Below are 13587 nucleotides of genomic sequence, written 5' to 3'. Positions count from 1 at the left end.
TTCACTCTGATGTGGAGCCTCACCTGTTAGGAGACCATATTGAAAAATAACGGAACAGAAAATAGTGCGAACATGAAACTTTTCCAACATGCGGCCCCAGCAGATGTGGCTCCCTTTGGCTCCATATTTTTGGTAACTCATGACTCCCTAGTATTTGTGTAAAATGCCATCTGTTTCAAAGTTGTGGAATTTTTATGTTACATTTTTTACAAATGGTAGGACACTGAGAAGTGTAGAGGAACAAAGAGACTTTGGAATGCAGGTCCACCGATTCCTGAAGGTACCGTAGTCAAGAAGGCATACAGGATACTTTATTAGCTGAGGCATAGAGCTTGGAATTTAAGCTCGTACTGTATAAAACTAGGCTACACACGGAGTACTGTGTGCAGTTTTAACCGCTGCACTATAGGAAAGATTTGATTGTCCAAGAGAGGTACAGAGGAGGTTTATGAGGCTGTTGCTTGGGTTCGAGAATTTTAGTTCTGAGGAAAGATTGGATGTGCCAGATATTTTGTTTGCAATAACGGAGGCTGAACAGGGACCTAATTGAAATTTGTAAAATTGGGGGGTTTAAATTGAGTGGATTTAAATTGAGTGGATATGAAGACTCTATTCCTCTTAATTGAGGGGTCCATAAACAGGGGACGTAGATATATGGCAAGAGAAGATCTGGCAATTTGGGGGGAAATGTTTTTGCCCAGAAGGTGGTGGGGTCAGGAATTCCCTCCCTAAATGGGTGGTAGAGACAGAAACCTTCAACATTCAGAAAATAGTTGGATAGGCACTTGAAGTGCTGAGCCTACAAGGCCAACAGCTAAGAGCTGGAATGTAGGATTAAGCTGCATGGCTATTTGTTGGCTGGTGCAGACATGATGGGCCGAATGGTCTCAATCTGAACTGTTGATTTCTATGATTCTGTGATTTGCCTTCTTTTAAAGTTAATTGTTTTATTTTAAAGCCTCAGAAGGGGAGGCTAACCCCCAGCCCTGTGGACTTCAGTATCACTCCTGAATCACTGCAGAACGTCAAAGAGGTGAGCACCACTGCTGGTAAAAACGGGCTTGGATGGTTCAGCACCTTGTCAAGAATCAAGGGAATTGGAGTAAAAAAAGCAATGAATGCTGGGAATGTTTGATGAGAGGAGGGTGTGGGCACTAAGGTAGGCCCTGGAAAATTTCCAGATGAGACTACAGAGACTATATGGCACGTATAGCCTCAAGCCAACAAATAAATGCTCACTCCTGCTTCCTTGATTGAGATGTGATTCTGCTGGTGTACCAGTGTCTGAGATGAGACTATAACCCTTGACTCTGCATTTAACTATAACGGATAGCGCGGTTGGGAGATGGCCTTGTTGTCTCATAGTTCATTCTCATGGCTAGGTGATCGCTTCACATCTTCATGCACTGGTGATTATCTGTAGATGAACCTCTTTCCCCTCCTGGACAGTGCGGTTCTTGTACTTCAGTTCAAGGATCGAAGTCTTGGGTTTTCTATTGTGACATGCTGGCTACTGAATGAATGTGTTTGCTTTGATTTCCCCAGATGGCTTAAAGCTGACAGACTGAAAGGTAAACGGATATTCCCTTACTGGCCTCACAGACCTGTTCTGCTGAGCAGGAGCAGAATGCTAATGCCTAGCTGAAGTAATTTATTCTTGTTAGATGATCAAATATTGCATTCAGACCTGGAGATATTCCGGCTGTCTTTATGAAGCAATAACCTTTAGGGTCTTGTACTTATGGTGGTAAATAACTTGATTTGATCTTGTAGCGTTTGTCTCATTAGAGCCGGTAGCACAGTGGAACCTGATTGTTCAGTGGTGCTGAATTGGTGGCATCTCTTATTGCCCATTATAGTCCACATTGTTCCCAGCATTCATCTATTATAGGGCATTGTTCTATTCACAATCATTGTAGTTCAGGTCCTAATATCAACTTTACTTGGTTTGCCTCTTATTCTGTGTCAGAAGGATGTGGAATCAAATTCCATCCCAGGACCTGAATACATGATCTAAGTTGACTCTTAACAGTGTTATATTCAGAATGAGGGCAAGGGATTGTCTGAAGATTCTTTGGGTGAGGTGTTGAATCATGATTCCAGATGCATGTTGCTGTCGTTCAGCTGGAAGCTAAGGATTCCATAATAGCATTTCAAGAGTAAGGATGTTCCTGGTGTCTTATCCAGTATCTCTACCTGGCTCAACATTATCCAAAATACAGATCAACCAGAACTTCATTGTTGTGTTCATTGCAAAATGGCTGATGTATTTTGCTGTCACTATATTTCAAAGTAATTAAGTACGTGTTCAGCACTTCTGGATATCATAATCAGGTGATATGTAAATACAAACCATAGAATTGAGAACAGTAATAGGCCCCTGAAGCCTGCTCAGCCATTCAGTAAGTTCATGGTTTATCTAATTGTGGCTTAACTCCACTTTTCTTCCTACTGCCTTTGCCTTAAATGTTCAATGACCCTACCTTGATTGCCGCAATTGCACCTGGCGCGGGGGCAGAGAATGGGGTGTCGGACCCGCGACACCATCGCGTGATTCTCCGGCGACCGGACAATCGGCGGCAGCTGCGCGTGCGCGGTTGACGCGACGCCGGTCGGGGGCCGTTGAAAGAGGCCCCCACGGCGATTCTGCGATCGACTGGCCGAGTTCCTGCCAGCGTGGTTCTCGTATGGTTCCACCTGGCGGGAGCTCGCATCTCAGCTGCGGTGGCTGTCCTGGTGGGGAGCGGGGGGGATCATTCTCTGGGGGCGGGGGGCTGCCACGACGGTCAGGCCCGTGATTGCGGGCTACCGATTGGCGGGCTCGCGCGATCGGGTGGGGGTAATGACCTGGAATTCGCCCATGTGGATGGTGGATGTGATTTCAAAAGGAAATTGGATGGGCAGTTGACAGAAATAAACTTGCTGAGCAATGGGAATCAAGCGGGGAGTGGGACTGAATGAATTGTTTTCCAGGGAACAGACTTGACTCGATGGGTTGAATCATCGCCTCCTTGTCGTAAATGACTGTTTTGACTTTTTGAAGAGGCTTGACATGTTTCTTTATGTTAAGGATTCTACATAAATATAAGTTTGTGGTGCTAGTGAGAAAGATAATTGTAGACTTCAGAAAGCTTTCCACGAATTGGTCAGGTGGGTGGAAAAGGGAAATTCAATCTAGAGAAGTGTGAGATGATGAATTTGCAGAGGCATATAAAGCAATGAAATGCACAATGGGCGGTCGGAAACTTAAAAAGTGTAGATGAAAAGAGGGACTTTGGCGTGTATGCCCATCAGCCTACTTAAGGTAGCAAGTAAATAAGATGGTTAAGAAGGGATATTGGATATTATCCTTGGTTAGCCAAGGAACAGTATGTAAGAGCAGGGAGATTTTGCTGAAGCTGTAGTTACAATCCCTGACCAGACTTTGGCTTTGGGGCAGGTAAAATCTGCTTCAGGCCAATAATGTTTTTGAAGTAGATAAAGGTTGAGATTCAAGACACCTGCTTTTGGATTCTAGTTTGAACCACGAGATTCCATGGATTTTGAACAAACAAAACTCCACTGCACTATACCAATTCAGAAAGATAAAACAATGTACAAATCTGTCTTGTATACTAGAGAGTGTGAGGTACAAGTGCATTAACTGGCAAACTGTGGTCGAACACACTACACTGCAGAGTAAATGACATGTGTTCAAGACAGAGTCCATGGATTTCTCAAGAACCTCCCAGACATCATTAAATACCAAGCTAAACGATCTCATTGAAAATGTGCTTTCCGGATTTTTCCGGATATCGGCCAAGGCCAAGAAAAGCGATGTTGATGCTGCTGAATGCAATGGCGGCTTTCTCCACCACATAGTCCAGAACAAAATTGTTTATCAAAGAGAATAATGTTTGTGCCCTTGCTGAAAGGTGGAGGATACTTTGGAGGTTTTCTGGGGTGATTTTGATTGTATTTGTGTGCTGCATTGTAATTGAACATCTTTTAGTATTGTCAACAAAGGCTGCATTGTACTGATAATTTATCCTTTGAATGGGCAATGCAAACAGCTGGGGGCACTTGTCTGTACAATAGGTTCGTTTTGCAACTGTGGCTTGTGTGAGAGGACGTGATGTCATGATCTGTACAAACAGGATCTTCTCCCCCTCTCTTCCCACTCCCCACCAGTGTAGAGTCCAGCCAAGGAAACCTTGCTTTTTGTACTTTTCTTTGGGAATCTATGTTTTTTGTCTTGCTCATTTTTACCCTCCTCTTCCAATATGTTGGGACTGTGATTCCACAGGTACTCCCCACTACAGCATCTTGGGGACCATTCTTAATTTCTGAATCAAGGTAGCGTTGTTGATTTAGGATCCAAACACATGGAGGGCATCCTGTCCATACCCATTCTGGTTTTTGGGAAAGCAGTTATGGGAGAATTTATTATTTTTCCTATCGCATGTTGTCTCTGCCCAATTAAGATACTTTGACCAGTTGATTTATCCAAAGGTTTTACCCAGATGTCTTTAATAGCGAGGAGAACAAAAGACAGTACCAGTATAAAATCCAATGAATTTTATTTAACAATCACAACATTGACCCTTAAATGAACCCACATTAGAGTTACCCAAGATTCAGTTATGCTACCTCCAAGATGGCTTGGTTGAACCGTGGGTCCGATTGCCTGATCTCTCTGGTCCGCCGTCACAAACCAGCTGAAAGTTCCTTTTCTAGTCGGTCTTCTGGATGGTCAAGGTCACCTCCCACGTTGAGTCTTCGCTCCTGATGTGTCTTGGGTGTCTACCTTTATCCTCCTCCCTTTCTGCAAGCTTGTCTGGCTTTCGGCCAATGAGGCCTTGGGAGAGGGTCCAACACCCAATGAATTAAGGTGATGACCACTTGACAGGACACGGCGGGGGGGGGGGGGGGGGGGGTCCATCTCTGGTGGTGGTTTGCACATACCTTGTTGCCATATAAAGTAATGGTGGAAGCTCTGGGCGCCCGACAGCCTGGCTCAACCTGGGCTACCCAAAACATATCTGTGCATAATCAGTAGGATTGATGATCTCCTGATGTGTGATTGACTGGGTAGGTCCAGGCATGTTCTGGCAGTTTGTGGGTTGTCTATTTGACCTTTTGACCAAATCTGAATTCCCATCAGCCTGTCTGAGGTTTAATGCAGTTTTATTTGAAGTGCCCAATTCTTTAAAATATTCAATTCAATTGGGCCTAAAACTAGACCATGCCCAGTCACCACACCCAGCTCCAACCTTACTGCAGAGCTGTGGAATTGAACCTGGCACCTTCCTGTTCTATATGACACTCCTGTATATTGGACCATCTATTTATCAACTGAGCCATTCGGCAGCTATTTACTTTTTACATTTGTTAGCTTATGCAGTGTTCATTCAGTAATGCTGTATCCTATGAAATAGGTGAAAAACATCCTGCTATTTACACTCTGCTGCAATCACTCTAGTATTTACCAGGACTGGTATGTGAGGCTGACTATTCAAACTTATCTCTCAGCCAAAAGTGGACCAATTAAATTTGACTAAATATGACAGCTCCTCAAGCAGGTTGTTTGCAAAACATTACTAACCTTTATTCCAAGTAATAGGACATTATATGTTGCAGGATTGTATATACAAATAGCTGTATTCTTATCAAAATCCACTTTTTAGAAAAAAAATTAGAAGCCCTAACCATAATTTATGTCCCCTACCCAGTTGCTGTAAGTAGTAAAGTGGAATGTAGGAGTACTTGTTTCCCAGATTACTATATCCCGGAATATAGGAACTGGGAGCAGACGTAGGCAATTCAGCCCTTTGAGCCTGATCCACCATTCAATCAGATCATGGCTGATCTATTCCTGGTCTCAAATCCACCTCCCACCTATTGCTCATATCCCTTTAACCTGTTTTTTAAAATCAGAAATATATCGATCTCCTTCTTGAAACCATTTAATGACTCCGATTCCACCGCACTGTGGGGTCAGCGAGTTCCACAAATTCACCACTTTCTGCGAGACGTATTTCCTTCTCATCAGTCCTAAGTCTACTGCCTCTCAACCTATATCTGTGACTTCTCGTTCTCGATTGCCCCACAGGAGGGAACATTTGGTCTACGTTTACTTTATCATCCCATCTAATATTTTATACACCTCGATTAGATCCCCCCTCATCCTTCTAAACTCCAGCGAGTATAAGTCCAAACTGTTTAATCTCTCCTCATATGTCAACCCTTTCATCCCCGGAATCAATTTGGTGAACCTCCTCTGAATTGCCTCTAATGCTACCACATCAATCCTTAAATAAGGAGACCAAAACTGGACACACTACTCCAGATGTGATCTCACCAAGACCCTATACAATTGCAACAACACTTCTCTACTTTTATACTCCAGTCCTTTTGCAATAAACGCTAACATTCCACCTGCCTTTATAATCACATGCTATATCTTCATACAGACTTTCTGCGATTCATGAACAAAGACACCCAGATCCCTCTGCCCTGACGCACCTTGAATTTGCTTTCCATTTAGCTAATATTTGCCGTTCTATTTTTTCGTCCAAAATGGATAATCTCACACTTGCCTACTTTTAAACTCCATCTGCCAAGCTTTGGCCCAACCTCCTAGCTTATCTATATATGGGGCGGGATTCTCCCCTACCCAGCGGGGCGGGGGGTCCCGACGGGATGGAGAGGCGTGAACCACTCCGGCGTCGGGCCGCCCCAAAGGTGCGGATTTCTCCGCACCTTTAGAGGCCAAGCCCTCACCTTGAGGGGCTAGCCCCGCGCCGGAGTGGTTGGCAGGCCGCCAGCCGGCGGGAAAGACCTTTGGCGCCACGCCAGCGGGGCCGAAAGGACTTCGCCAGGCGGCGGAAGTCCGCGCATGCGCGGGAGCGTCAGCGGCTGCTGACATCATCCCCGCGCATCCGCAGGGGGGGTGTCTCTTCCGCGTCGGCCATGGTGAAGACTGTGGCCATGGCGGAGGGAAAAGTGTGCCCCCACGGCACAGGCCTGCCCGCGGATTGGTGGGCCCCGATCGCGGGCCAGACCACCGCGGAGGCACCCCCGGGGCCAGGTCGCCCAGCGCCCTCCCCAGAACCCCGGTGCCCGCCCATGCCGCCTAGTCCCGCCGGGAAGAGGGGGTTTGATCCTCGCCGGCGGGACAGGCATTCCAGCAGTGGGACTTCGGCCCATCGCAGGCCGGAGAATCGCCGGGGTGGGGGTGGCTCGCTGATCGCGCAGCGCGATTCCCGCCCCCGCCGAATATCCGTGCCGGATAATTCGGCAACTGGCAGGGGCGGGATTCATGCCAGCCCCCGGCGATTCTCCGACCTGGCGGGGGGTCGGAGAATCCCGCCCATGGTATGTAAAATCTTTATCTGCTCTTCACTGCCTGCTTTCCCGCCTATTTTGCTATGTTACACTCTGTTCCTGCTTGCAGATCAATTGTATAAATTGTAAACAGTTGCCATCCGAGGACTGACCCCTGCGGCACTCCGCTGGTTACAGTTCACCAGCCAGAGAAGGACCCATTTATCCCGACCTTCTGCTTTCTGTCAGTTAGCCAATCTCCAATCCAGTCTAGTACTCTATCCCCAATCCCCTGCGATCTCACCTTCTGGATCAGTCTTTTATGCAACACCTTATCAAACCCCTTCTGGAAGTCTCGATATACCACATCCACAGGTTCCCCATTATCTACATTGCTGGTTACGTCCTCAAAGAACTAGAGCAAGTTTGTCAAGCATGACCTACCCTTCATAAAAACCATGCTGACAATGGTGGATTGAGCTATGGATATCCCAGAGGTTCTGGAATCAATCTTTCTCCACATATGTGGGCATTTAAAAGTTTATTGGATAAACATATGGATGATAATGGCATAGTGTAGGTTAGATGGCTTTTGTTTCGGTGCAACATCGTGGGCCGAAGGGCCTGTACTGCGCTGTATTGTTCTATGTTCTATATATGTAAATGGTTTGGGTGGAGGAATATAATTTGTCTAACTTGATCCACAACCAAATCAGGGGACATAGCGGATGGTATGTAAACCTGAGGGTGATTGCAGGAGGATATAGGTCAAGAGAATTAGCAAACATGGCAAATGCAGATCAGTGCAAACAAATGTGAGCCATTTGGGTTGGGTGGGGAGATAGGTTTGTGGGGGAGGGAAGGGGAAGAGATTGGAAATGTCATCTAAATGGTAGAAATTACAAGATTAGAAGAACCAAGCGATTTAGAGGGTGCACAGATCATTAAAAGCAAATTTGCTGGCAAATTGAGTTTTGTACACCGGGCTTTGAACACCAAAAGCAGCATTTGTGATGATCTGTGGTTTAGCCAGAGTGAGGCATTCTTTTATAGAATTGATGTTGGGGCCCTGTAAAACTGCAATACAGATTCATAAGTTAATACAAATGTAAGATACATGGCATACAAAATATTACATCGGAACCTAATAAAATGTTCAAAATTACGGAAGGGTTTGACTGGTTAAATGGTGAAAATTATTTCTATTGGTTAGTGAGTTAATATTGTTCAGACATGCATGGAGTTGGTAGTAAAATTATTTTCACAAACTGATTGCATTACCACAACGGCGATTGAGCTGGGTCAGACACACCGTTAAGGTATAGACACCCCCAAAATATGGGGAAAGCACAAGGAAGCAGGATGAGTTGCACGTAGCCCCAGTGTGGAATGGCCCAGCCACTTCTCTGTATGTCAATTTATCCCCTCAGCTCGGCTCATGACTATGATTCCTGCTGAAAGTCTGCTCAGAAATCTGGAGAACAGTTGGAATGTCTCCGTTGCCATTCTGAGTGATATTTGTTAAGTACCCACTTGGAAGTGAACAGTCAGAGTTTTGTGTCCATTTTTGCTTGCTTTATGCCTTGTACCACCACGTCAGACTTTTCCAATCTTCCTTCCAGAGGACAGCACTGCCTCGATTCACAATCCGTGGCCGCTTGGATTCCACCAATTGTGTAATCACCCAGCCACTGACTGGGGAGCTAGTGGTGGAGAATTCGGATGTACCCATTAAAAGCATTGAGCTTCAATTTGTGCGTGTGGAAACCTGTGGTAAGTGCGTGTGGAAACCTGTGGTAAGTGCTATGTTCCAGGAATAATGGAAGGGTGGGCCTGTGATTTGGTAACAGAAATCTAGTTTGCCCAGAGTTGCGTGATGGTAGATATTTGTAATGTGGTACAGAATGTTCTTTAGCAAACTTTATTGGGGAGTCGGGAGTCGAGTTACTTGCTTCATAAAACATTTTCCCACTTTTTCATGGGATGTGAACACCACTGGTGAGGCCAGCATTTAATGCCCATCCCTAATTTCCCTTGGGAGGATAGTTGTGATTTACCTTTTTGAACTGCTGCCATCCATCTGGTGTAGTTACACCCATAGTGTCAGGGAGGGAGTTCCAGGACTTTGACCCAGTGACAGTGAAGGAATGCTAATATAGTTCAAAGTCAAGGTGGTGTGACTTGGAGGAGAACTTTTAAGTGATGGTGTTTAAATGCCTTTATCCTTCCAGGTGGTAGAGTTTGCAAGCTTTATAGGTACCACCAGAGGAGGCTTAATAAGCTACTGCAGTGCATGTTATAGATAGTACACCCTGCTACAATTGTGCTGGCATTGGAGGGAGTGAATGTTTAAGGAGCTGGATGGGTCTGATCAAGTGGACTGGTTTTGTCCTGGATGGTGTAGAGCGAGTGTTGTTGAATCTACACTCATCCAGGCAAGAGGAGCGTATCTCATCACAGGCTCCTGACTTGTGGCCTGTTGATGACGGACTAGCTTTGGGGAGTCGGGAGTCGAGTTACTTGCTGCAAAATTCCGTGCCTCTGGCTTGCCCTTGTAGCCCACAGTATATCATATATATATTGCTGGTCAGTCATAACCCCCAGGATGTTGATGGTGTTTCACCTGTGAATTTTATTCAACATTTGATTTCATTGGTTTAAGATAGAGGAGTACAAATCTGATATCCTTTTATACCGTGGGATATTTTTTGTTAACCAGCTGAGATTCAATGATGGCACCTCTCACCTATGAATCAGAAGATTATAAGTTCAAGACCCACTGCCGAAACTTGGCTGGCACTCCAATGCAATACTAAGGCTACCGTCAGTGGTCAGATTGTTACTTTAAACCGAGCCCCAGTCTTCCCCCTCTGATGAATCTAAAAGATCCCATGGCAGTATTGTGAATAAAAAGTAGGGGGGTGGGGGGGATTCTCCTCCATCTTCTGGCAAACATTTGTTCATCAAAACTTCAGTAAACACAATAGATTTGTTGGTCATTGTCGCTTTGCTGATTGTGGGAGCTTGCTGTGCGCAAATTAGTTGCCATGTTTCCTACATTGCAACCGTGATTGCACAAAGCACTCATTGGCAGTAAAGTGCTTTGGAACATCCTGCGGTCATTAAAGATGTTTTATAATTGTAAGTCTATTTAACCACCTTTTCTCCTGACCGTTAAATTAGGTTGTGCAGAGGGTTATGCAAGAGATGCTACAGAAATTCAGAACATCCAAATAGCCGATGGTAATATATGTCGAAGACTTGCAATCCCCATCTACATGGTGTTTCCTCGGCTTTTTACCTGCCCCACCCTGGAAACCACCAATTTCAAAGTTGGTAAGTGGCTTCCTGGTTATTCCTCTGACTTTTGAAAAAAAAGAGTGACATAGCCAGATCTGCCCCACGACTGATTGGAGAGAGCTGTGAATTGTGACGTGTTAACCAGACACACAAATGAAAAATTAGCTCATGTCTGGCAGCAGTAGCGCTGAATAATAATGGATGGTGTGGACGATATCTGTCAAGCTAGGTCCTTGGTTACAACTTGCTGTGCAGCTGCTAATTCTGCATTTATGGACTTGTTTCTAGATAACTTTAAAGCAGGTTTAAGAGGCCGTGCTGATCACTTGAGAGGTGGTTCACATCCACATTGTCAAATTCCTAGTTTTGTCCATATTACTTTTGATGTAAAATTGGGCAAAAGCCGTTGGGTCACAGTTGCAGAATTTATTAAAGGCAGGAGCTTGGATGCATATTTTTCTCACACTGTGGGCACTCTGACTTTGGCATTCTGGAAATATGAGCACTGTGGCATATGCTAAATAAATGGAAAAATCCAGGTTGAAACTTGGTTTGCTGCTGTCTATTTTAAAGATTGTTTTACAGTTGCTTTTATATTTTGGGCATTTTTACATGAAGCGCTTTATTTGTGTTTGACTTCAATAACCACTCCTGTTATCAGATTTTTCAGTGTCGGCACATCAGAGAATATCTAAGTAAATGTAGCGAAGCCCAGAGATTAATGCAGAACTCTTATGAGCGTACATGTTTCCACGTGATTTCCTCAGCGCCCGCCTGCCTGGCTTCACAGTCCTGCTACGGTTTGGCAACCACCTGCCTGCTTGGTTCTGCTCCAGTGGTTTTCCAGCCACCCGCTTGATCCAGTTGTGACTGGCTGCATGCCTGCTCTGCCCTGCCCGCTCGGTCCAGTTGTGACTGGCTGCATGCCTGCTCTGCCCTGCTGCGGTGTGCTGTCCGCCCACTCATGAGTTCAATATCCAGATTAGAAGGTAGAAAATTGTATACACTTCTTCCACATCCTCTAAACAATGTAGAGGTTTTTCTCATTGCTCAAGGAACCGACTTCTGCAGTATGGAAAATGCATGCAATTGAAGAATGTTAACTATCCCAGGTTTAGACCAATTATCTTTATAAAGGTATTGTGCGTGACTAACTGGTCTTAGCCAATTCCCAGAAGGTATGTTGCTGGGTGGCTGAAGCGCTTAATCATGGTGTAATGGCTTATTTTACCTTGTTGTGCCCTTGGTTAATACTGCTGATTTGGTATCTGATCTCTGATTAAGCCAGTCTGTTTTACCGATTTGGTGTCACATTTGATCCCGAGATGACTTCACATTTATGTTCTCTCTGTGACTGCCTATTTCTACATCCGTAACCTATCTAAATTTTCCCCTGTCTCAGCTCACCTGCCTCATTCATGCCTTTCTTGCATCTAGACTTGATTATTCCAATGCGCTGAAGACTGATCTCCCACATGCTATGCTCACCAAACTTGTGGTCGTCCAAAACTCTGCTCCCCATGTCATAATTCACCGCACTATCCATTCCCCTAACACCCTTGTGCTCAATGACCTAGTGGCTCCCGGTCAAGTAATGTCATCATTTAAAAATTCTCATCTTGTTATTTCATGACCTCTCCTATCTCTTTAATCTCCTCCAACGCCCCCACCCTCCATGATTGATGGACATGCTTCCATTGCCTAAGCCGTGAACTCTGGAACTCATTCCAAAATCTGTGCCTTTCTCCCTTGCTTCCACTTTAAAAAAATAAAAATAATAATAATTTAGAGTACCCAATTAACTTTTTCCAATTAAGGGGCAATTTAGCGTGGCCAATCCACCTAGCCTGCACATCTTTGGGTTGTGGAGGCAAAACCCACGCAAACACTGGGAGAATGTGCAAACTCCACACAGACAGTGACCCAGAGCCGGGCTTGAACCTTGGATCTCGCCGCCGTGCTAACCCACTGCGCCACCGTGCTGCCCCTTTAAGCTACTTCTTAAAACCTCTGTTTGACCAAGGTTTTGGTCATCTTATCTAATATCTTTTGCGGCTTGGTGTCATAGTTTGTTTCATCATTCTCCTTGTAAATGCCATGGGAGGGTTATATTACATTAAAGACACTAATAAATATAAATATGTTGTTGGAAGAGTTCATTTGGAAATGAGAGAAGATACAAACATAAATGTTTTATATTTTCTTTCCAATAAAAATGCAGGAAATGTATAGGTCAGCCTGTACATATTTAAAAAAAGATGATATTTAATTTGCAAATGTGAACTAAACACTTATGTTTCCAGCATCTCTCTTCAGATTTCCAAATGTTGTATTTTTTAATTTCACAAACCTTGCATTTATAAAACCGGGGTTAAAGCCCAGTGCTTTATGGGATCTGAGATTTGTTCTTTGCCATTTGGGATGGATAAATATGCTGCACTCTTGATGGGTTGAGAAAGTATCTGTTCTAATCGTACCTTTTTTCTTTCAGAATTTGAGGTGAATGTTGTGGTGGTTCTCCAGGATGACCATTTGATCACTGAGAATTTCCCGCTTAAAATCTACCGGTTTTGACTTCCACAGGGAACAGAGCGATTGTCTGCTGATGATCTGATATCCAGCATTAAAGATGACAAATGACATTGAGTTGTTGAAAACTAGTTCACATTCCATTTTGAGAAGCTCTTTTCCGATGAAATTTGCCCAATGGCTGGCATGTACCTTTTTCAGAAATGAAGCATTGTTTTCTTTTTTTAAAGAATAATAAATATTTGCACATTCTGTTCTTTCTCATCTACACAATTAGTGCTTCAGGAAAGTATGGTGTATGCATGTTACCGAGTAGGACTGTGTTCATTGTACAACATTGAAATCTTGAAGTGATGCATTTGTGTACGGAATTTATTTTATTTATTTGTTCACGGGTTGTGAGCATTATTGACGAGCCCAGCCTCTCTTATCCACCCCTAATTGCCCTTGAGA

At 44.4% G+C, this 13587-nt stretch overlaps 1 protein-coding gene across 3 annotated transcripts in view; it reads left to right on the top strand.

The window, feature by feature from the left end:
• vps26c (VPS26 endosomal protein sorting factor C) overlaps positions 1-13386 on the top strand; it is a 72119-nt gene extending 58733 nt beyond the window's left edge. For 2 of the 3 annotated variants that reach the window (XM_072513229.1, XM_072513230.1), the window contains exons 5-8: positions 959-1033; positions 8928-9078; positions 10489-10641; positions 13097-13386. In XM_072513229.1, the coding sequence (XP_072369330.1) occupies positions 959-1033; positions 8928-9078; positions 10489-10641; positions 13097-13179 (462 nt within the window). In that variant the 3' untranslated portion in view covers positions 13180-13386. Of the gene's footprint in view, positions 1-958; positions 1034-8927; positions 9102-10488; positions 10642-13096 lie in introns of all 3 variants that reach the window. The other variant, XR_011948591.1, reaches the window with a different exon arrangement.
• The last annotated feature ends 201 nt before the right edge of the window (positions 13387-13587 follow it).

The sequence above is a fragment of the Scyliorhinus torazame genome, chromosome 8, assembly GCF_047496885.1.
Source record: "Scyliorhinus torazame isolate Kashiwa2021f chromosome 8, sScyTor2.1, whole genome shotgun sequence".
Taxonomy (NCBI): Eukaryota; Metazoa; Chordata; class Chondrichthyes; order Carcharhiniformes; family Scyliorhinidae; genus Scyliorhinus; species Scyliorhinus torazame.
Note: the sequence above shows the minus strand (reverse complement) of the source record. Positions and strands in the feature narration are given on the sequence as shown.